Source organism: Sapajus apella, unplaced genomic scaffold, assembly GCF_009761245.1.
Source record: "Sapajus apella isolate SASKATOON/1434 unplaced genomic scaffold, GSC_monkey_1.0 scaffold62, whole genome shotgun sequence".
Lineage (NCBI taxonomy): Eukaryota > Metazoa > Chordata > Mammalia > Primates > Cebidae > Sapajus > Sapajus apella.
Window position 1 is genome coordinate 17788227 of NW_022437002.1, and position 25274 is coordinate 17813500.

Sequence of the window (25274 nt, forward strand, 5' to 3'; positions counted from 1 at the left end):
AATACAAAACATTAGCTGGGCATGGTGGCACGTGCCTGTAATCCCAGTTACTCAGGAAGCTGAGGCAGGAGAATTGCCTGAACCCAGGAGGCGGAGGTGAGCCGAGATCGCGCCATTGCACTCCAGCCTGGGTAACGAACGAAACTCCGTCCCCCCAAAAAAATTAAAAAAATAAAAAAAATAAAAATAAAAATAAAAAGTTACTTCTTGAAAGAAAAAAATCTAAATGACCAGAAAAAAATGAAAAAGTGGTCAATGTCATATTTATCAGGGAAATGCAAATTAAAACCATAATGAGATATCACTATATTGTCACCAACAGGCAAAAATGTGAAAGTCTGATAGTATCAAGAGTTGACAAAAAATTGGATGAAGTATATACAGCCACTTCCTTAAAAGTTTGGCATTATCTATTAAAAGTAAAGACCTGAATGCATTATGACCCACTCCTAGCTACAGAAACCATTGATTTTACTGCTAAGTATATATATTTAGAAAAATTCATGCACAGGGCATCTGCTAGTATGTACAAAAATTTTGACAGCATCATTGTTGTTCATAGTCAGAAGGTAGAAATAGTCCAAATGTCTACCAATTACTTAGAATGGCTAAGTCAAGTAGGTAAGTTAAAATAACCCAAATGTCTCATGATAATAGAATGAACATATAAATTTTGGTATACTCCAGCCGGGCACGGTGGCTCACGCTTGTAATCCCAGCACTTTGGGAGCCTGAGGTGGGTGGATCACCTGGGGTCAGGAGTTCGAGACCAGCCTGGCCAACATGGTGAAACCCAGTCTCTACTAAAAATACAAAAATTAGCTGGGAATGGTGGTGCATGCCTGTAATCCCAGCTACTTGGGAGGCTGATGGAGAATAATCACTTGAACCTGGGAAGCAGAGGTTGCAGTGAGCTGACATCATGTCACTGCACTCCAGCCTGTGTGACAGAGCGAGACTCCGTGTCTCAAAAAATAAAAAAAAATAATAAATAAATTTTGGTATACTACATAGTATACAATAGGAAACTGTACAGCAATGACTACATGAAAGAAACAAGATGCAGGCTGGGCATGGTGGCTGACACCTGTAATCCCAGCAGTTTGAGAGGCCTACGCAGGTGGATCACCTGAGGTCGGGAGTTTGAGACCAGCCTGACCAACACAGAGAAAGCCTGTCTCTACTAAAAATACAAAATTAGCCAGGTATGGTGGTGCATGGCTGTAATCCCAGCTACTTAGGAGGCTAAGGCAGGAGAATCACGTGAACCTGGGAGGCGGAGATTGCAGTAAGCCAAGATCACACCATTGCACTCCAGCCTGTGCAACAAGAGCAAAACTCTGTCTCAAAAAAAAAAAAAAAAGAAAGAAAGAAAAAGAAACAAGATGCACAAATATCAGGACACAATGTTCGATAAAACAAAGCAAGAATATTTATAAATTCATTTAGATAGAGTTCAAAAACAGACAAATGTCTCAAGTATACTGCTTAGGGAAATCTACATAGGAGGTGAAAAGCATAAAGAAACAAAAGGAAATGATTATCCTAAAAGTTTCTTCAACTAATTATCAAACTGTAGATATACTCATATGCTTTCTACATATATTAATGTGTTATATTCCACATCCCAAAATTTAAAATGTAAACTTTCACTTTGGAAAAGTGAAGTTAGGAAGGCCAAGGCAGGAGGACTGCCTGAGTGCAGGAGTTCAAGACCAGCCTGGGCAACATGGTAACCCCATCTCTGCTAAAAACATAAAAAATTAGCCAGCACCTGTAATCCCAGCTGCTTGGGAGGCTGAGATGGGAAAATTGCTTGAGCCTGGGAGGCAGAGGTTGCAGGGAGCCAAGATCGAGCCACTGCACTCCAGCTTGGGCAAAAGAGCAAGACTCTGTCTCAAAAAAAAAAAAAAAAAAAGAAAAAATGTAAACCTTATGAATACAATCAACAACAATTACGTTTATTGAGCATAAGGGGCTTATTGAGCACCTAATATATTCCAGATAAAGAAAAGCTAAAAAGCTAGGTGCAGTGGCTCAAGCCTGTAATCCTAGCACTTTGGAAGGCCAAGGCGGGCGGGTGGATCACCTGAGCCTGACCAACACGGAGAAACCCCGTCTCTACAAAAAATACAAAATTAGCCGGGTGTGGTGGCACATGCTTGTAATCCCAGCTACTCAGGAGGCTGAGGCAGAAGAATCGCTTGAACCTGGGAGGCAGAGGTTGTGGTGAACCGAGATCATGCCATTGCACTCCAGCCTGGGCAACAAACCAAAACTCCATCTCAAAAAGAAAAAAAAAGAAAAGCTAAAAAAACGGTTCTTATGTTTTAAAGATCACAACCATTTGGGCAGACAAGAATTAATCAGCAAACACTATTCAGCTAAAATAATTAAATACTAAATTATCATACTACAAACTGCATTGGGAGTTCTGGGAAGAAACCTGGAGGATCCTCAGTTCAATCAGGATAGAGACATAACAAATCATATTACTGATGAATTCCTTACCTATGCTTAAGAAAGCACAACAGTGGCTCATGCCGGTAATCCCAGCACTTTGGGAGATTGAGGTGAGCGGATTATTTGAGGTCAGAAGTTTGAAACCAGCCTGACCAGCGTGGTGAAACCCCATCTATGCTAAAAATGCAAAAAAATTAGCTGAGCATGTTGACGTATGCCTGTAGTCCCTGCTACTTGGGAGAGCTACTTAGAAGGCTGAGACAGGAGAATCACTTGAACCCGGGAGACGGAGGTTGCAATGAGCTGAGATAGCACCAAGGCACTCCAGCCTGGGTGACAGAGTGAGACTTCATCTCAAAAAAAACAAAAACAAAAACAAAACAAACAACAACAACAACAACAACAAAAAAAAAAAACAAAGAAAAAGAAAGCACAACAGCAAGATCATTATTAGAGATGCAGCTTTTTGTTTTTGTTTTGAGACAGTCTTGCTCTGTCGCCCCAGCTGGAGAGCCGTGGCATGATCTCAGTTCACTGCAACTTCCACCTCCCAGATTCAAGTGATTCTCCTGCCTCAGCCTCCTGAGTAGCTGGGATTACAGGTGCCAGCCACCATGTCCAGCTAACTTTTATAATTTCAGTAGAGGCAAGGTTTCATTATGTTGGCCAGGCTGGTCTCAAACTCCTGGCCTAAGGTGATCCACCTACCTTGGCCTCCTAGAGTGCTGGGATTACAGGTGTGAGACACCACACCTGGCAAAGAAGCAGTTTTTAAATAACCATGTTTATTTTTTCCAACTGGTAAAGAATGGTAAGAATGATTCTTATTTGCAAAGAAGTTGCTGTAATATCTGCCATCTTATCAGTAGAGAAGGAAAACCTGATAATGCTGTAGACAATGGATAATTGTAAGAACAAGATCCCTGAATTCGTGTGAAAGGTTGGGATCTGGTACACAGGTAGAGACAATGGAGGTAGAAACAGTTCATCCATAGTGACAGGAGAGAAGAATATATGAGAAGAGATACAAGTAGACCAATAGATATGAGAACCAAATAGAAAAATGGGCAAAAGATATGAACTGGTAATTCACAGAGGAGAAAATACAACTGGTCAAAGAAACGTGGGATGTTTAACCTCACTTTATTTTTCTCCATTTACAAAACTTATTTTTTACTGATACTAATGAATGTACATATTTTGGAGGTATATGTGATTAATATTTTGGGGGAACAGATAATTTTTGGTTACATGGGTAAGTTCTTTAGTGATGATTTCTGAGATTTTGGTGCACTCATCACCCAATCAATGTACACTGTACCCGATGTGTACTCTTTTATCCCTCACCTTCTACCCATCCTTCCCCCTCCAAGTCCCCAAAGTCCATTATATCATTCTTATGCCTTTGTCTCCTCACAACTTAACCCCCACATATAAGTGAGAACATACGATATTTGGTTTTCCATTCCCGAGTTACTTCACTTAGAATAGTGGTCTGCAGCCAGGCGCAGTGGCTCACGCCTGTAATTCCAGCACTTTGGGAGGCTGAGGCAGGCGGATCATGAAGTCAAGAGATAGACACCATCCTGTCCAACATAGTGAAATCCCGTCTCTACTACAATACAAAAATTAGCTGGGTGTGGTGGCATGCACCTGTAGTCCCAGCTACTCAGGAGGCTGAGGCAGAAGAATTACTTTAACCCAGGAGGCGGAGGTTGCAATGAGCCGAGATCAGCCACTGCACTCCAGCCTAATGCCTGGCAACAGAGTGAGACTCTGTCTCAAAAAAAAAAAGGAACAGTGGTCTGCACCTCCATCCAGGTTGCTGCAAATGCCACTGTTTCATTCTTTTTTAATGGCTGAGTAGTATTCCATGGCACACGCCCATGTGCATGCGTGCATGCGCACACACATTTTCTTTTTTCTTTTCTTTTTTGACAGAGTCGTTCTGTCACCCAGGCTGGAGTGCAATGGCGCAATCTCAGCTCACTGCAATCTCCATCTCCTGGGTTCAAGCAATTCTCCTGCCTCAACCTCCCAAGCAGCTGGGATTACAGGCGCCTACCACCACGCCCAGCTAATTTTTTGTATTTTTAGTAGAGATGGGATTTCACCATATCAGCCAGGCTGGTCTCGAACTCCTGACCTCAGGTGATCTGCCCGCCTCAGCCTCCCAAAGTGATTGGATTACAGGTATGAGCCATGGCACTTGGCCCATACCACATTTTCTTTATCCACTTGTCGGTTGATGGGTGTTTAGGGTGGTTCCATGTTTTTGCAGTTATGAATTGTGATGCTATAAACATGCATGTAGTCTTTTTCACAGATAATGACTTATTTCCTCTGGGTAGATACCAAGTAGTGAGATTGCGGGATCAAATGGTTGTTCTACTTTTAGTTCTTTAAGGAATTTCCATGCTGTTTTCCATAATGGTTATACTAGTTTACGTTCTCACTAGCAGTATAAAAGTGTTCCCTTTCACTACATCCACACCAACATCTATTGTCTTTTGATTTTTAAATTACGGCCATTCTTGCAGGAGTAAGGCGATAGCTCCTTGTGGTTTTAATTTGTATTTCCTTTATACTAGTGATGTTGAGCATTTTTTTCCTATGTTTGTTGGCCATTTACATATCTTCTTTTCAGAATTGTCTATTCATGTCCTTTGCCCACTCTTTGATCAGATTATTTTTTTCTGGCTGATTTGAGTTCCTTGTAGACTCTGGATAATAGTCCTTTGTTGGATGCATAGTTTGCAAATATTTTCTCTCATTCTATGGGTTGCCTGTTTACTCTGCTGATTATTTCTTTTGTTGTGCAGAAATTTTTTACTTTAATTAGGTCCCATTTATTTATTTTTAATTTGCTTTTGGGTTCTTGATCATGAACTCTTTGCCTAAGCCAATGTCTAGAATAATTTTTCCAATGTTATCTTCTAGAACTTTTATGGTTTCAGGTCTTCGATTAAGTCTTTGATCCATCTTGAGTTGATTTTTGTATGAGGTGAGAGATGAGGATCTAGTTTCATTCTTCTACATGTGGCTTGCCAATTATCCCAGCAAATTTTATTTTTTTGAGACAGGGTCTCACTCTGTGGTCAAGGCAGAAGTGCAGTGGTGTGATCACAGCTCACTGCAGCCTTAACCACCTGGTGTCACAGAATCCTTGGGGTGTTGCTTCATCAGCCGGGAACCTCTGTTGCTAGTGGTGCCTTTGCCTGAGTTTTGCTTGGGCCTGCTGGACTCGTTCTGCCCACTCAGCCCAGCAGGCTGCACTTGGCTTGCACTACTGATCCAGATCCCATGCCTGCAAAGGGCAAGCCAGGTACAGAGTGGTGAGGGATGTGTGAGTGAGTGCAGGGTCAGGCCACTGTGCACAGCCAGACATGCCGGCTGTGGCAGGCCAGGCAGCCCCAGGCGCCAGCACAGGCACCAGTTCTATGTGAGGCTGTGGGTGGACCAGGCATACCACAAGCAGCTTCTAATGTAAGCACCGGGGAATGCAGTGGCACCTGGGAGCTTGGAGATACCACGAACTGCAGAGCCCCAAAGAGGGTGTCACAACTCTGGCTCAGGAAGCCCCTATGTCTGGTCTTCCCAAAGGGCCATAGCTCTTCTCTCCTTCTCATTGCCCACAATGTGGCAAGCAGGGGGTGAGGTGTGTTTCAGCCCCATTTGTGTTACTGCTCTTTCAGTCCTGCCATTCAGTGGGTCCTGAGTTCTTATCTCGTGTCTAAGAAGAATGAGGTACATGGACAACTGGAGTGTGAGCAAGGCAGAGAGGAGCTTCATTGAACAGCAGAACATCTCTCAGGAGACCAGAAGTGGGTAGATCCAGGGTTGCTAGCTCCTAGCCACAGGCAGGTGGTCCTGACTTCTCTGCAGCCCTCAGCAGACAGGAGACCTGAACTGAGTAGCTCCTATCTGCAGCAGGTCATCCCATCGTCTCTGAAGCCCTTAGTGGAGATAAGACCCAGACTGGGTAGCTCCTTCCTGCAAGCAAGTCATCCCAATGAAGGTACAGCTCTCAGGGTAGAAGGAAACCCACAGTGGATAGATCCTCTGTGTAGGCAGGTTGTCCCATCATCTGCCCAAGTCTGGCTGAGTCCAGGATTTTTATGAGCTTCAGAAGGGAGGAAGTGCATGCTGATTGGCCCATGGTGGCCATGGATGGGCCTGGAATAAGCACCATAAGTTCTCACTCAGGTCTGTAGAACTGGCAACCTGGCCCCCAGGCTTCAGGCCATTCCTGGCTTGAAGTTGGGGTTTCACCAGGGACCCACCCCTTTCCACCTACGAGCTTGTCTGCCTCCTGCCACAGTTCATGGCACCCAGGCTGTTTGTGGCAAAGGGCACCTGCAGGCCTATGCCAAGCTACCCTCTGGACCCCCTCAGTCTCCCTCCCATTCTTGTTGGCACCCAAAGTCCAGAAAGGGCTGAGGTAGCAGGGGGTTGGTATGCCAGCACTGCCCCAAACATGCGCACACTTAGCTGGGTTGTGACAGCATCCAGGCTTGGCCTCAACTTTGCTCTGAAATTTAAACAGACATCAGGAGTAGGGAGAGGCCAGGCAGTGGGTGCAGGCACTTCTGAGCCTACAGCGGCAGGGGGAATTACTGGGCCTTTGAAAGCACAGGGATGCCCAGGTCTGCAGCCTCCACTGGGCAGCTCCAGCTGTGGCCAGGAGGGCAGGGCTCCTGCCCCACCAACTCCATGGAGTGTGCAGCCCTGGCCATGCTGCAGCCAGCATCTTTGCAGCAGCTGTTTCAGATAGGCGGCTGCTGCCATCACCTAGCTCAAGCAATCCTCCCACATCAACCTTCTGCATAGCTGGGACTACAGGCATGTGCCGCCACATCTAACTAGTTGAAAACATTTTTTCTGTAGAGATGGGGTTTCGTTATGTTGACCAGGCTGGCCTCAAACTCCTAGGCTCAAGTGGTCCTCCCACCTTGGCCTCCCAACATGCTGGGATTACACAAGAGACCACTATGCCCAGCCTTAAGCTCACTTATAATATAGAATATGTAAATAAAAATGAGATACTGCCAGGTGTGGTGGCTCATGCCTGTAGTCCAAGCACTTTGGAGGCCAAGGCGGGTGGATCACCTGAGGTTGGGAGTTCAAGACCAGCCTGACCAACATGGTGAAACCCCGTCATTTTTTTTAAAAAAAAAAAAAAAAAAAAAAGAGAGAGACCCAATTTCTTACCTATCAGACTGGCAAAGTTAAGAAGTTTGATTATATATGGTGTTAGCAAAGAGTAAAGAAACAGGTAATCTCATTTATTGTTGGTGGAGGTAACTTGGTATTATCTATAAAAACTAAAATTGTCCTTTATGAGGTGACTCTTTGAATATAAAAAAGGAAAAAAAAAAAAACTAAAATTGTACTTAATCACTAACCCAGCAATTTTCTTTCTCAACATATATCCTACTGAAATACTCATACACATGCATGAGGAGACACGTATAAGGATGCTCACTGGAACACTGCTTGCAGTAGCAAGAATCTGGAAATAAATTAAAGGTCCATCAATAAAAGAAGTTAAATATATTCCACCATTTCCAAATTCTGAAATACTGTAAACAAAAAATTTTTAAATGAGGTCTATCTCTATACACTGATTCCTAAAAATCTTCTCCTGGCCAGGCACACTGGCTCAAGCCTGTAATCCAAGCACTTTGGGAGGCCGAGGCAGGCAGATCACAAGGTCATAAGATTGAAACCATCCTGGCCAATGCTGTGAAACCGTCTCTACTAAAAATACAAAACATTAGCTGGACATGGTGCCACACACCTGTAGTCCCAGCTACTCGGGAGGCTGAGCCAGAAGAATTGCTTGAACCCAGGAAGCAGGTGGCAGTGAGTCGAGATCGTACCACTGCATTCCAACCTGGGCAACGGCGAGACTCCATCTCAAAAGAATAAATAAAAATAAAAATAAATATTTTTAAGAAAATAAAAAACAAGAAGTTAATATAGATCTCAAAAAGGTAAATATACAGTTACCATATAACCTAACAATTCCACACCTAGATATATACCCAAAATAAATCAAACGTGTCTACACCAAAACTTTTACTTGAATGTTAAGTGGAAACAATGTAAATGTCTACCACTACAGAATGAATAAACAAACACAATATGATTATTTCCAAACAGTGAAATATTATTCAGCCATAAAAAGAAATGAAGAACTGATATGCGTTATGACATGCTAAGTGAAAGAAGTCAGACACAATATTGTACATTTATATGAAATGTCCAGAATAGGCAAGCCGATAGAGACATAAAGCAGATTAGCGGTTACTAGGATTTGGGAGGAGAGATGGGGAGTGACTGCTAACATGCACAGTGTTTCTTTCTGGGGTGCTGAAATGTTCTGGAATGAGATAGTGGTGACAGCTGCAGTTTGTGACTATGCTAAAACCACTAAACTATATTCTCTAAATGATAAATTTTAGTATGTGAATTATATCTCAATTTTTAAAACCCAACATTTAGAATATGAACCCAGATACGTATGTATTGGGAAAAAACTAAGCCAAAATGTTAACTCTGATTATTCTGGGTACTATGGCATGAGGGATTTGAATTTCTCTGTTTTTTTTTTTTTTTTTTTTTTGAGATGGAGTTTCACTCCTGTTGCCCAGGCTGGAGTGCAGTGGTGCGATCTCGGTTTACTGCAACCTCTGCCTCCCAGGTTTAAGCAATTCTCTGCCTCAGCTTCCCAAGTAGCTGGGATTACAGGTGCCCTCTATCACACCTGGCTAATTTTTGTATTTTTAGTAGAGACGGGATTTCACCATGTTTTCCAGTCTGGTCTCAAACTCCTGGCCTCGTGATCCATCAGCCGACGCCTCCCAAAGTGCTGGGATTACAGGTGTGAGCCACTGCACCCGGCCTAAATTTTCTTTTTCATATGCTTCTGTTTTAGCAGAATTTTCTACAACAAACCTGAATTACTTTTATAATTTTAAAAGTAAAACAAACCTGAATTACTTTTATAATTTTAAAAGTATTTAGGCCAGGCGCAGTGGCTCATGCCTGTAATCCCAGCACTTTGGGAGGCTGAGGCAGGTGGATCATGAGGTCAAGAGATTGAGACCATCCTGTCTAACATGGTGAAACCCCGTCTCTTCTAAAAATACAAAAATTAGATGGGCATGGTGACACGCATCTGTAGTCCCAGCTACTCGGGAGGCTGAGGCAGGAGAATCGTTTGAACCAGGGAGGTGGAGGTTGCAGTGAGCTGAGATCACACCACTGCACTCCAGTCTGGGCAACAGAGCGAGACCCCGTCTCAGAAAAAAAAAAAATTATTTAAAAGTTACATATTAAGGAATATCTTAAGATAGCAATGTTGACAGTATTAACAGCTAGCAAAGTCATAGCAGTTTTGAAGAGCCTCTGTAAGTACTTTTGTGATATCTGGAGAGGGAATACATACATACGCAACTGTCACACAAGGACATTGTGATCCTAAGTTAAACAGAAAAGTTCAAGTGATAAAACTGTGCACAATTGACAAAAAATACATCAAAGGAATTATTACAATTGTAGTCAAAGTCTATATAGAATTGTGGTCTTTATGCAGATAAAAACTTATTGCTTAAAATTCTAATTTCTTTGTTGGAATTTTCTGATGCACGTGTCATTTCTTGATTTAATAAATAGTTCTGAGTTATATATCCTCCAAAATAAAAACAAAAATCAAATAGTTCCTACATCTCTCATAATTTAAACTGACAGTACCTCATGGTTAGAAAATATTTATAAAATTTTTGAACAGGGATGGCTTACCAAACCCTGGCCCACTAAAAATATATATAAATAAAATAAAAATAAAATAATTATAATTTTTTAAATATACAGGCTGGGTGCCATGACTCACATCTGTAATCCCAGCACTTTGGGAGGCTGAGGCAGGAGAATCACTTGAGCTCAGGAGTTCAAGACCAGCCTAGGCAAGATAGTGAGACCCCATCTCTAAAAAATAAAAATTTGTAATGAGCCAAGCATGGTGATGCATGCCTATAGTCCAAGTTATTTTATTATTTCATAATTCATAAAAATAATTTTACATGGCTGGGTGCAGTGGCGCATCCTATAATCCCAGCATTTTGGGAGGCTAAGGCAGGCAGATCACGAGGTCAGGGGATTGAGACCATCCTGGCCAACATGGTGAAACCCTGTCTCTACTAAAAAAAATACAAAATTAGCTGGGCATGGTGGTGCCTGGCTGTAATCCCAGCTACTCGGGAGGCTGAGGCAGGAGAATCACTTGAACCCGGGAGGCGGAGATTGCTGTGAGCTGAGATCACACCACTGCACTCCAGCCTCGTGACAGAGGAAAACTCCATTTCAAAAAAAAAAAAGTTAGTTTTTACAAAACACCATAATTTCAATCAAGAAATATATCCTACTTTCCAATGCAAGCCACCCGAATTACCGGAGAAGGAAGAAGTAAAAAGCGAATAAGAAGAAGAAGAAAAAAAAGACTTGTTGACTTGATTTTTAAATATCCAATATCCATACAACTTGGTTTATTAAAAATGAATCATAATGCAGCTTTCAGAATTTAAGAAATTTCAATAATAAATAATGCAGACACCCTATCAGCATAGCACACTACAGCCCAGAACTCCTGGACTCAAGAGATCCTCCAGCCTCAGCCTCTCAAGTAGCTGAGACTACAGGCACGCACCACGGCAACCGGCCACATTTTAATTTTTTTTAGATGGAACTTTTCTCTTTGCCGAGGCTGGAGTGCAATGGCGCGATCTTGCCTCACTGCAACCTCCACCTCCCACATTCTCCTGCCTCAGCCTCCCAAGTAGCTGGAATTACAGATGCCTGTCACCACACCTGGCTAATTTTTTTGTATTTTTAGTAGAGACAGGGTTTCACCATGTTGGCCAGGCTGGTCTTGAACTCCTGATCTCAGGTGATCTCCCCTCTTGGCCTTCCAAAGTGCTAGGATTACAGGCGTGAGCCACTGCACCTGGCCAGGTGTCACATTTTATAAACAACTTTTCTTTTCTTTTTTGAGAGAAGGTCTTGCTCTGTCACCTAGGCTGGAGTACGGTGGTACAATCATGGCTCACTGCAACCTCTGACTCCTGGGCTCAAGTGATCTTCCCGCATCATCCTCACAAATAGCTGGAACTACAGGAATGTGCCACCATACTAACTTTTAAAGTTTTTGTAGAGACAGTCTCACTATATTGCCCAGGCTGATCTCAAAGTCCTGGGCCGAAGCGATCCTCCTGCCTTGGCCTCCAAAAGTGCTGGGATTACGGGTGTGAGCATCCAGCCACAACTTTTCATTAAAACCAAACCTAAGTATTCTGGCTGTGATAAATCACAGTATCTGATATGAAATATTCAACAACTTGTATTTCTTCTTTCTTTAGTAAATACTTATTAAGTACAATGAAATATATGTATATCACATAGCAATATATAAAGCATATTAGAATACAGCCAACAAGACGAATAAGGAAAATAAGACATTTTTATTATTACCTCCAATAGCATAGACCATTCCTCCCAGAACTGTTACTCCCAGCCCACTTCGAGCCTGATGAAGTGAAGACACAGTGGTCCAGTATTGGCTAAAGGTGTCAAAACGTTCTACACAGCTGAGGGCTCTGCTGTCACTCCAACGACCCCCCTGTAACCGAGTATATCCACCTAAACAAAAGAAGAAAAGGGAGTACACAGCAAATCCCTTACTATTAGATATAAAAATGGTAGTATTGAAAATCTAGCATTCTACATGTAAACATTTAGTTTATTTTTTTTTTAACTATCATATAGCAAGAAATAAATGGATTAGAGCTTACTTTCTCTATATACTTATAATGTAATATTCTTTTTTTTTTTTTTTTTGAGATGGAGTCTCACTCTGTTACCCAGGCTGGAGTGCAATGGTGCGATCTTGGCTAACTGCAACCTCTGCCTCCTGGGTTCAAGTGATTCTCCTGTCTCAGCCTCCCAAGAAGCTGGCATTACAGGCATATACCACCATACCAGACTAATTTTTGTATTTTTAGTAGAGTTGGGGTTTTTCCACGTTGGTCAGGCTGGTCTCGAACTCCTGACCTCAAGTGATCCACCCAGCTCAGCTTCCCAAAGTGCTGGGATTACAGATGTGAACCACCGTGCCTGGCCATAATGTAATATTCTTAAATGTGCCAATTCCTGAATGATTGTGGCTTAAATACAGTAAGAAGATTAGCCTCAAAAAAAGAAAAAAAGGAGGTTAGCCTCAGTGTATTACCACTTGGTCTTGGTTATAAATAGAATATTATATGAAATATAAATCTAGATATTGCTTATCTGTTAAGTAAGGAAAGTCTCATTATAACTTTCATTGGTGTCTTTTTCAATTAAAAATAGTGAGTTGAAAGCCGTGTGTGTGTGTGTGTGTGTGTGTGTGTGTGTGTGTGTGTGTGTGTGTGTGTGTTTTAGGCAGGGTTTTGCTCTCTCACCCAGGCTGGAGTGCAGTGATGTGATCACAGCTCACTGTAGCCTCAATCCCACCCCATCAGCCTCCTGATGAAATCTTTGTTTTGACTACACATCCAATCAGCAAAAAAATTTTAACATGTAGCCAAAAGCATTATACTTAAATATTAATACATATATAATTATACATATATGTAAATTATAAATTATATATAAAGTACTTATATGAAAACTGTATTATATATAAGGATCTGGACAATCTGTATATGTATCTATATATTATATATGTTTTAAATGCTGATAAAGTTTAATGCTTTTTTTCTCATTTTTTGAGACAGGGTCTTGCTCTGTTGCCCAGGCTGGAGTTCAGTGGTACAATCTCAGTTCGCTGCAACCTCTGCCTCCTCAGCTCAAGTGATCCCCCCACCTCAGCTTCCCAAGTAGCTGGGACTACAGGCACACCCCACCACACCAGGCTAATTTTTACATTTTTTTTCTTTTTTTTTTTTTACTGTGTCTCACTCTGTCTCCAAGGCTGGAGTGCAGTGGTGTGATCTTGGCTTACTGCAACCTCCACCTCCCGGGTTCAAGCAGTTCTCTGCCTCAGCCTCCCGAGTAGTGGGGATTACAGGCACCCAGAACCATGCCCGGCTAATTTTTGCATTTTTAGTAGAGATGGGGTTTCACCACCTTGGCTAGGCTGGTCTTGAACTCCTGACCTAGTGATCCACCTGCCTCGGCCTCCCAATGTGCTGGTATTACAGGCATGAGCCACTGTGCCCAGCCAATTTTTGCATTTTTTTGTAGAGACCAGGTCTCATCATGTTGCCTAGGCTGGCCTTAAAATTCTGGGCTCAAGCAATCCTCCCACCTCGGCCTCCCAAAGTGCTAGGATTACAGGCCATAAGTTGCCACAACCAGATGTATGTAAGTTTAATACTTTTTTTCTTTTTTTTTTTGAGATGGAGTCCCACTCTGTCACCCAGGCTGGAGTGCAGTGGTGTGATCTCAGCTCACGGCGACCTCCACCTTTTGGGTTCAATCAATTCTCCTGTCTCAGCCTCCTGAGTAGCTGGGACTACAGCTGTATGCCACCATGCCTGGCTAATTTTTTATATTTTTAGTGGAGACGGGGTTTCACCATGCTGGCCAGGCTGGTCTTTAACTCCTGACCTTGTAACCCACCCGCCTCAGCCTCCCAAAGTGCTGGGATTATAGGTGTGAGCCACCACACCCAGCTTTGGTTTAATATTTTTTAAAATAAAAATGAAAAGAAGTTGTAATATGTTCCTCTGATATTCCTGTGGATCATCCTTTACAACCACACTTTGGAGATCACTGGTGCCTATCACTCCTAATGACTAAGATGCTGTGAATAGTTTAAAAACTTGAGATTCATTTTCTTTATTTTTCATAAGAATTCAAATTTTTTACTTTTAAAGCAGTACTTCTTTAGTCACTTATTTGATAACTGGGTAATCTACAAACTCAAAGGTTTAGATCACAGAATAACAGATATCAAATGAACAGCTATTTCTTTTTAGAAGTATTTATCATAATATATAAATTTAGTTTATGAATCTGTAGACTGTATGTGACATTAAATATGCCTCTTCAACACACCCACATATTCTGACATGTATAGTAATAACAACAAAATGTTGAAAAGGTTTGATCTGGAACACAAATATAATTTCTATTACTTAAGGGTTCTCACCTACTGCATACAGGTACTTTCTTGCTTTCTTCCGAGGTCGAACCTTAGATGTCTGCAGAAAACTACAAAACTTATTCTCTTTGGGAGATTTGCATACTTCACAGTACTCTTTCAAAAGTGTTTGCAATGCAACACGAAGATTAAAATCAGATACTCCTAAAGCAATATTTTAAAAGATAATATTTTAAGCAACTTATAAATTAATACTGAAAAAACACATTTTTATAAAGATCAGATAAATTTAACAATCAAGAAATAAAAAATCATCATCAAACAATGGTGTTTGTTTCCTACAATACCAAATATTGGTACTAAATATTTTAAGGAAAGTATTTTCTTCACTAATGAAGAACAAAAAACATTATTATTAAAAAATATGCTTCATATGTAAGCAGAATAGCCACTAAAAAATATGCTTCACAATATCCTATTTGAAAGCACATGTATAAGAATTTCTAGGTCGAGACGGGCGCGGTGGCTGACGCCTGTAATCCCAGCACTCTGGGAGGCCGAGGCGGGTGGATCACGAGGTCAAGAGATCGAGACCATCCTGGTCAACATGGTGAAACCCCGTCTCTACTAAAAATACAAAAAATTAGCTGGGCATGGTGGCGCATGCCTGTAATCCCAACTACTCAGGAGGCTGAGGCAGGAGAATTGCCTGAACCTAGGAGACAGAGGATGCAGTGAACCAAGATCGCGCCATTGCACTCTAGCCTGGGTAACAAAAGCAAAGCTCCATCTCAAAAAAAAAAAAAAAAAAAGAGAATTTCTAGGTCAAGCATGGTAGCTTATGCCTGTAATCTCCGTACTTTGGGAGGCCAAGTGGAATGGATTGCTTGAGCCCAGGAGTTAGAGACCAGCCTGGCCAACATGACAAAACCTTGTCTCTACAAAAAATACACAAATTAGCTGGATGTGGTGGCACACGCCTATAGTTTTAGCTACTCAGGAGGTTCATATAGGAGTACCATTTGAGCTCAGGAGGCAGAGTTTGCAGTGAGCCCGGACTGTGCCACTGCATTCCAGCCTGGATGACAGAGCAAGACCCTGTCTCAAAAAAAAAAAAAAAAAAAAAAAAAAAAAAAAAAAAAAAAAAAAAGAAGAATTTTCAAATAACAATTGCAAACTGAAACAAGATCACAATTATCTAACAAACTTTAAAAATTAAAATAGCCCAAAATTCTACATTTACAACATAATAACAAAAAGATATAAAATTATGATTAATGCTTAAGAATGATAGACAAAGCAAGAAAAATAAATTCTGGTGGAATTAGTACCATATCCTAAAAGGATCATACATATGATGAGGTAAGTTGTCCTTGCTCAAGGGTGCTTAGCTGAGGAGGTAAACTGGAGATGAGAGTCAACCTGCGTTCATTTGCCAGGCTGCAAGACCTGTTCTCCCTGAAAGAGCGCTATTTTCTAATTTGCACAAAGCCATTACACATGCTAGCAAGAGATCGTCTCCTATCCTTCCATCTCTAACCTTGTCTCTATATCCCAGACAAGAAACAATATTGAGGAAAATGGTCAACTAACAAAATCTTGAGAATTCTCACTAATAATTCAGAATTTGCAGACAGACTGAAGAGTGAAAAGCAGAACTGAGAAAGGTTGAACAAAATCAAAAGGAGGCCGGGTACGGTGGCTCATGCCTATAATCCCAGCACTTTGGGAGGCTGAGGCGGGCAGATCACAAGGTCAAGAGATCGAGACCATCCTGGCCAACATGGTGAAACCCTGTCTCTACTAAAAGATACAAAAATTAGCTGGGCATGGTGGCGCGTGCCTGTAGTCCCAGCTACTCGGGAGGCTGAGGCAGGAGAACTCCTTGAACCCAGGAGGTGGAGGTTGCAATGAGCCGAGATCCCGCCACTATACTCCAGCCTGGCACCTGGTGACAGAGCAAGACTCTGTCTCAAAAAAAAAAAACTGTTAAAAGGAAGTCTTTACAGGACCATCAGCTAAGGCAGAAAGGATCACCTGGATTTGCTATCTAACAGAACACAGTGGTAGCCAAAGTCCACACAAGTGGGATACATCTCTGGCTAGGTTAAGTAGGCCCAGATATAAGATAAATAGCAGGATCTCGTTCTCTGACCCAGGCTAGAGTACAGTGACATGATCACAGCTCACTGCAGCTTCGACCTCCTTGGCTCAATTGATCCTCCTAGCTGGACTACAGGCATGCACCACCACACCTGGCTAATTTTTTAAAAAAATTTTTATAAGCCGGGCGCGGTGGCTCAAGCCTGTAATCCCAGCACTTTGGGAGGCCGAGGCGGGTGGATCACGAGGTCAAGAGATGGAGACCATCCTGGTCAACATGGTGAAACCCCGTCTCTACTGAAACTACAAAAAATTAGCTGGGCATGGTGGTGCATGCCTGTAATCCCATCTACTCAGGAGGCTGAGGCAGGAGAATTGCCTGAACCCAGGAGGCGGAGGTTGCGGTGAGCCGAGATCGCGCCATTGCACTCCAGCCTGGGTAACAAGAGCGAAACTCCGTCTCAGAAAAAAAAAAAAAAAAAAAAAATTTTTATAGAGATATGGTCTCAATATGTTGCCCAGGCTAGTCTCAAACTCCTGGCCTCAAGTGATCCTCCTGGTTTGGCCTCCCAAAGTGTTGGAATTACAGTTGTGACTACCATGCCTGGCCTGTTGTTTTTATATTTCTGTCTTGCCTAAACTTTTTATAATGAGCATATTCCATTTAAAGATAAGTAAAATTGGCCGGGTGCAGTGGCTCATGCCTATAATCCCAGCACTTTGGGAGGCCGAGGAGGGGGGATTACAAGGTTAGGAGTTTGAGACCAGCCTGGCCAACATAGTGAAACTCCATCTCTACTAAAAATACAAAAAATTAGCTGGGCGTGATGGCGGGCACCTGTAATCCCAGCTACTCCAGAGGCTGAGGCAGAAGAATCACTTGAACCTGGGAGGCGGAGGTTGCAGTGAGCTGAGAGAAAGCCATTGCACTCCAGCCTGGGTGACAAAGTAAAATCATTCTCTAAAATACAAGAAATAGACATAATCAAATGTCTAATAATATTAAATTGCCTAAATTATTTCAGTTGTAAGTACAAAAATATGTATACTAGGAGAAAAACCAATACATTTCATCTAATACAACTTAACCATTTAAGATTTTGCTCCCTCTGAATTTATATTTTTGTATACAAGTTGCTCATATTTTCTCCAATATAATCAAAGAGGAAACATTTCAAAGTTGAAAAACATTATGGTTGTCTTACAAAAATCAATTTACTGCTGGGTGTGGTGGCTCACACCTGTAATCCCAGCACTTTGGGAGGCCGAGGTTGGTGGATCACGAGGTCAAGAGTTCAGAAGACTGACCAACATGGCGAATTCCCATCTCTACTAAAAATACAAAAAGTAGTCAGGCATGGTGGTGCATGCCTGTAATACCAGCTACGCAGGAGACTAAGGCAGGAGGATCGCTTGAACCCGGGAGGTGGAGGTTGCAGTGAGCTGAGATTGCACCACTGCACTTCAGCCTGGGCCACAGAACAAGACTCTGTCTCAAAAAAAAAAAAGAAAGAAAGAAAGAATGAAAAAATCAGGCCAAGTTTGGTGGCTCACTCCTGTAATCCCAGCACTTTGGGAGGCCGAGGTGGGCGGATCACGAGGTCAAGAGATTGAGACCATCCTGGCCAACATGGTGAAACCCTGTCTCTACTGAAAATACAAAAATTAGCTGGGTGTGGTGGTACACGCCTGTAGTCCCAGCTACTCAGGAGGCTGAGGCAGGAGAATTGCTTGAACCTGGGAGGCAGAGGTTGCAGTGAGCCGAGCCGAGGTCATGCCATTGCACTCCAGTCTGGTGCCTGGCAATGGGGCGAGACTCTGTCTCAAAAAAAAAAGAAAAAGAAAAAATCAATTTACTTCTCCCTTGATCCTTGCAGTATTTTCCTTCATTGAAATACTACTAGATAACCACTGGGCATGCTTAGAAAACAGTTCAAGATTTGAATTAGACACTCCTACTGTGTCTAATTTATAAATTATAATTTTAAAAAGCTGTAAGAAAACATCCCACATTCCTAGGGGACATTGCCTTGCTCCTAGCAGAAGAAATTTCCATTAGTACTCTGTGTCTGCTATACTTGGAAAAATCAACTCAATCATGAAAACTTTTGTCCCACTCCTAAATTCTCACCTGATTCATGTCAAGGTGTCTGGATAATTTCTTGTTTTAGCATTTAAATAGTGTATTCCTATACACTATTAAATAAGGAATAAGATATATTCCTTATTTGTGAATATACCTACTTGCTAAAATGTATTTGTAACCCCAAAATTAATATAGTAGTCCTTCTTATCTGCGGTTTTACTTTCCATGGTTTCAATTACCCATTAATATTTCTAAAAATAGGCCAGGCGCGGTGGCTCAAGCCTGTAATCCCAGCACTTTGGGAGGCCGACGCGGGTGGATCACGAGGTCAAGAGATCGAGACCATCCTGGTCAACACGGTGAAACCCCGTCTCTACTAAAAATACAAAAAATTAGCTGGGCATGGTGGCGCGTGCCTGTAATCCCAGCTACTCAGGAGGCTGAGGCAGGAGAATTGCCTGAACCCAGGAGGCGGAGGTTGCGGTGAGCCGAGATCGCGCCATTGCACTCCAGCCTGGGTAACAAGAGCGAAACTCCGTCCCAAAAAAAAAAAAAAATATTTCTAAAAATATTAAGGGGAAACTCCTGAAATAAACAATTCCTTTTTTTTTTTTTTTTTTTTTGAGACAGGGTCTGGCTCTGCCACCCAGGCTTAAGTGCAGTGGCAGGATCTTGGCTCACTGCAGCCTCAACCTCCTGGGCTGAAGTGACCCTCCCACCTCACCCCCAGAGTAGCTGGGTCTACAGGCACATGCCACCACACCCAGCACATTTTTCTATTTTTTGTAGATACAGGTTTCAACATGTTGCCCAGGCTGGTCTCAAACTCCTGGGCTTAAGTGATCTGCCCACCTCATCCTCCCAAAGTGCTGGGATTACAGGCATGAGGCCACCTTGCCTCGCCCAGAAATAAACAATTTTTTTTTTTTTAATTTTAAAAAATAGAGAGAGGATTTTGCCATGTTGGACAGGCTGGTTTCGAACTCCTGACCTCAAGTGATCCACCCGCCTTGGCCTCCCAAAGTGCTGGGATTACAGGAGTGAGCCACCATGTCTGGCCTAAACAATTCTTAAGTCTGTTTTTTTGAGACAGAGTTTTGCTCTTGTTGCCCAGGCTGGAGTGCAATGGTGCGGTCTCGGCACACTGCAACCCCCACCTCCTGGGTTCAAGTGATTCTCTTGCCTCAGCCTCCTGAGTAGCTGGGATTACAGGTGCCCATGACCATGCCCAGATAATTTTTGTATTTTTAGTAGAGGCAGGGTTTCACCAAGTCAAGTCTTAGTGAAAGGGTTTCACCGAGAGTTCAAGTCTTGAACTCTTGACCTCAAGTGATCCGCCCGTCTCAGCTTCCCAAAGTGCTGGGATTACAGGCATGAGCCACTATGCCTGGCCAACAATTCTTAAGTTTTATTATTTATTTATTTATTTTTCTTTACAGTGCATTTTTTCAAGGTGCTGTTTAAAAATTCTTAAGTTTTTTTTTTTTTTTTTTGAGACGGAGTTTCGCTCTTGTTACCCAGACTGGAGTGCAACGGTGCGGTCTCGGCTCACCACAACCTCCGCCTCCTGGGTTCAGGCAATTCTCCTGCCTCAGCCTCCCCAGCAGCTGGGATTACAGGCACGCGCCACCATGCCCAGCTAATTTTTTGTATTTTTAGTAGAGATGGGGTTTCACCGTGTTGACCACGATGGTCTCGATCTGTTGACCTCGTGATGCACCTGCCTCGGCCTCCCAAAGTGCTGGGATTACAGGCTTGAGCCACCGCGCCCGGCCCCTAAAAATTCTTAAGTTTTATACAAGTTTTCAATGATAGCCTAACACTATATCACAATGCATAAGTCATTCACCTCACTTCATTTTATCACGTAGGCGCTTTACCATCTCATACCATCACCAGAAAAAGGGTAAGTACAATATAATATTTTAAGAGAGAGCATATCCACATAATTTTTATTACAGAATATGAATATAATTGTTTTACTTTATTATTAGCTATTATTAATCTTTTACTGTGTCTAATTTATAAATTAAACTTTATCATAGGTATATATTTATAGGAAAAAACATAATGTACATTAGGTTCAGTATTATCTACAGTTTCAGGCATCCACTGGGGGGGTTTCAGAATGCATCCCCCACAAGTAAAGGGGGACTACTGTACTTGTTCTTTCGCAGTCATTCACAGACATGCGTAAAGTGGCAAAAAATGTGAATCACCCTACATGCATTTTCTGGGTGAGATCAAACAAAGTTTCACTCTGCCTTCTCATTTCAACTCTTATTAAATAGACTGTGGAAAAGACAAGTAGTCTTTTCCACAGTGTATTTAGTGTCGTTTTTGCACTTTTGTGCTTTTTGTTGGTAATTTTGCTGTTTAAAATGGCTCCTAACCATAATGATCAGGTATTACCTAGTACCCCTAAGTGCAAGAAAGCTATGAAGTGCCTTACAGAGAAAATGCCTATGTTAGATAAAGTTTCATTCAGGGATGAGTTATACCACTGGTGGCCATGAGTTCAATGTTAAAAAATCAATAATACATATTCAATAAGGTGTTTTTAGGCATAAACCCATATAAAACAAGGCTATATTGACTATGTGACAAAAATGTTGTAACTATAGGCTTGCAGGAACATAAACCTATATTTCCCCTAGGAGCAATCATTCAGTATTTGCTGATTCTCTGTTCATAGCAGACTTATAGAACTTATAGAACTTATAATTACTGCAAATAACAATCAACTATATATGTAGTAAAACAAGGTATCACTCGGGAAAACCTACAAAATTATGTTAACACTGCTAAGAGTGGAGAAAAACTAATAATCCATTATTTTAAATTACGTATTTAAAGAATTACACCTTCAATGTTTAGTAGTGCATTTAACTTGTAATAAGATCATTTGTAATTCAATAGCAACATAATGTTTCAGTGCATGACAAAAGTAAAAACTTCAAATCTCAAAACCAAGTCTAAAGTAGGCTGGAGTACAGTGGCACAATCCTGGCTCACTGTGGCCCCTGGGCTCAGGTGATCCTCCCACCTCAGCCTTCCAGGTAGCTGGGACTATAGGTGCATGCCACCATACCTTGCTAATTTTTTGCTTTTGTTGTTGTTGTTGTAGAGACAGGGTTTCACCATGTTGCCCAGGCTGATCTTGAATTCCTGGGCTAAAGCGATCTGCCTGCCTTGGTCTCCTAAAGTGCTGGAATTACAGGCATGAGCCACTGCACCTGCCCTAAAGTAATTCTTAGAAATAAATTTAAATATAATTTTTCTATTATAAATATAACTATTTCGTCTTACGGTAAAATAAATTTTCAGAATTAAGTTTAGAATCTAAAGATAATTCAAAGCTACTCAGAGGCTATAATAGTGTATTAATACCAAATTTATTTTATAATGAAAGAACTTATAGGATTCATTGAGTTTTTTTATTTTTAGTGTATGCATTTTCTTCAAGTATTAGGTTTTGCTTAATTTTTCAGAGTGGCAAGGGGAAATCTTACACGTAAATAATTAGTTCTGTCAATAGCAGTCGTTATGTTAGCTCTGTCAGTAATTTTATCTATAACACTAATCTGCCTTAGTAATCAATCTCAAGAAAGAGTTTGATAAAAATAATGGGTATTTTTAAATATTACCCATATTAAATATTAAAAGACTATTGCCCACCCACAAAACACAAAAGTTGTATCTTACATAGTCATTCAATAAGTTTAAAAAAAGAAAATAAGAGTAGTCATTCAATAAATGTCTGTTACTGAATCAAAAAATGAAAACACTCTCCCATATTTCAGAGAACACATCACTGGATAATTAATCAACTAATTTGATATATGGCAAAAAAGTTACCTTCTATATACTTTAAAAGCCTCTGAGGAGGTAATAAAGGGAATCGAATTGGGTCTAGCACTTCCACCACATGTTTTCTTCTTTTTCCCAAATCTTTCAGAATCCATTGCATTGCAGCTAAGAAGACCTGGTATTCATCCTCAATGCTAAGCTCTTCACTTCGCAAAATTTTGATCAGCTGATCTTTTGTAAGTGCCAGGAACTCTTCCCCACTATGAACCTCTAAGAAATGGACGTGAATGTAGTTTTCTGAGAATTCCAAGAGATCATGGCAGGCAATTTGCTCAGAGAACTGAAAGATCCCAATGCAGTTCAGTGGATCAATTTGTCCTTTCAGAAATTCACAGCAAAGATGAACAACTTCAGTCAACTGTAGCATGTCTGCTGCAACAATCAACTCCTGGACATTATTCACACCTATGTTCACTATCCCTAGAGAAGTAGGAAGACAAAATGGCCAATAAAATAAAAACAAACATTGGTTTACCATATTCAAAAAGCGTTCTATTTGATTTCACTGATAGTTTGATGTTTGCAAAGTAGACAAACACTAAAAAAGACAACCAAGGATTTGTGTAAAGAGCACAAAATTTAAATGATAACAATACCTAACACATTTATGAAAAACTTAAAATGAACCAGGTGCAGTATTAATTGCTTTATATCCTCATTTAACCCTCACTACAATCCCATGTGGTAGATATTATTATTTTTCTTATTTTCATATAAAGGAAACAGAATCAAAGTTTAAGTAACTTGTCCATAAGTTCTATGGTCAAGCAAGTTGCAAGATAGGGGTTGACATCAAAGTCCATGCTTTTGGCATAAAAAAGAAGAAAATCCCAGCACTTTGGGAGGCTGAGGCGGGCAGATCAGAAGGTCAAGAGATCGAGACCATCCTGGCTAACATACTGAAACCCCGTCTCTACTAAAAATATAAAAATTAGCTGGGCATAGTGGCGCGGGCCTGTAGTCCCAGCTATTTGGGAGGCTGAGGCAGGAGAATTGCTTGAACCCAGGAGGCAGAGGTTGCAGTGAGCCGAGATTGCGCCACTGTACTCCAGCCTGGCGCCTGGCAACAAAGCAAGACTCTGTCTCAAAAAAAAAAAAGAAAAAGAAAATCATGTGCTTTAGAACAACATAGATGGGGCTGGAGGCCATGGTTCTAAGCAAATTAACACAAGAACAGAAAACCAAATATCATATGTTTTCATGTATAAGTGGCAGCTAAACACTGCATACATATGGACACAAAGAAAGCATGGATAGACTTAGAATGGAGGGTAGGTGGACGGACAGTAAGAACTGCAAAATTGTGGCCGGGCATGGTGGCTCACGCCTGTAATCCCTGCACTTTGAGAGGCCAAGGTAGGTGGATCACTTGAGGTCAGGAGTTCGGACCAGCCTGGCCAACATGCAGAAAACCTGTCTGTACTAAAAGTATAAAAAAATTATCTGGACGTCATGGCGGATGCCTGTAATCCCAGCTACTCGGGAGGCTGAGGCAGGAGAATCACTTGAACCCAGGAGGCAGAGGTTGCAGTGAGCCGAAATCACACCACTGCACTCCAGCCTAAGTGACAGAAAGACTCTGTCCCCAAAAAAAAAAAAAAAAAAAAAAAAAAAACAAGAAAGAAAGAAAGAAAAATTACCTATCAGGCATTATACTGATTATCTGAGGGACAAAATTATCTACATACCAAGCCCCCAAGACAATTTATCCATGCAACAAACTTACACATGAACCTAAAATAAAAATTGGAAAGAAAAAAACAAGCAACAACAACAAATAAAGACTATGGTTTTAACATAAGGTTAGATGCATGTAACAAACATTTACTGAGGCACTCGGGAGAGTAAGACAGGGTCTCTATCTTAAATTACGATAAAATGCCATACAATGCTCATTTTTTGTTTGTCTGTTTGTTTTGAGACACTGTCTCGTTCTGTTGCCCAGGCTGGGGTGCAGTGGCACAATCTTGGCTCACTGCAGACTCCGCCTCCTGGGCTCAGGTAAGCCTCCCACTTCAGCCTCCCAAGTAGCTGGCACTACAGACACCACCACAACCAGCTAGTTTTTTGTATTTTTTTTATAGAGACAGGGTTTCGCCACATTGCCCAGGCTGATCTCAAACTCCCGGACTCAGGCAATCCACCCACCTCAGCCTCCCAAAATGCTGGGATTACAGGTATAAACCACCATACTCAGCACAATGTTAGTTTTTAGTATTAAGAATAACCAAGAATCTATAACATATGAGAAACTATTAAATACTTAAACTATGTATACCACTCTCTTTTCCAAGGGCTTCATTTTCTTTTTTATAACACTTATTCCACTTAACTATGTGTCTAAAGTTTGTATTCCAGATAGATTTACAAAGACTCTTAGGGCATGGTTTGTCTGCTCTGTATTCCTAACACCCAGCATATACCAGATGCTTAAAAAAATTTTTTAAGTGAATGAAAGGCTAAAGAGATTATAGTGAGAAAAAGAATATGGTTCACTGAATGCAAACAAGAGGTTTTCCAAAAGTGTAAGAAATTGACTCCAGCAAGGGAATAAATAGTACTTGCTGCAGAGAAAACAAATAAGATTTACTTGAATGAAATAGGAAT

At 41.4% G+C, this 25274-nt stretch overlaps 2 protein-coding genes across 2 annotated transcripts in view; both read right to left on the reverse strand.

Moving 5' to 3' along the window:
* LOC116529487 (60S ribosomal protein L29-like) overlaps positions 1-1062 on the reverse strand; it is a 4957-nt gene extending 3895 nt beyond the window's left edge. The window contains exon 1 of the mRNA XM_032247415.1: positions 1058-1062. The gene's annotated coding sequence lies outside the window, so the exon portion shown is untranslated. The remainder of the gene's footprint in view (positions 1-1057) is intronic.
* Positions 1-23145, reverse strand: part of IPP (intracisternal A particle-promoted polypeptide) — a 43829-nt gene extending 20684 nt beyond the window's left edge. The window contains exons 1-3 of the mRNA XM_032246563.1: positions 22656-23145; positions 14657-14812; positions 11995-12162 (exon numbers count right to left, since the gene is read on the reverse strand). Of these exons, the coding sequence (XP_032102454.1) occupies positions 11995-12162; positions 14657-14812; positions 22656-23145 (814 nt within the window). The remainder of the gene's footprint in view (positions 1-11994; positions 12163-14656; positions 14813-22655) is intronic.
* Between the last annotated feature and the right edge of the window lie 2129 nt (positions 23146-25274).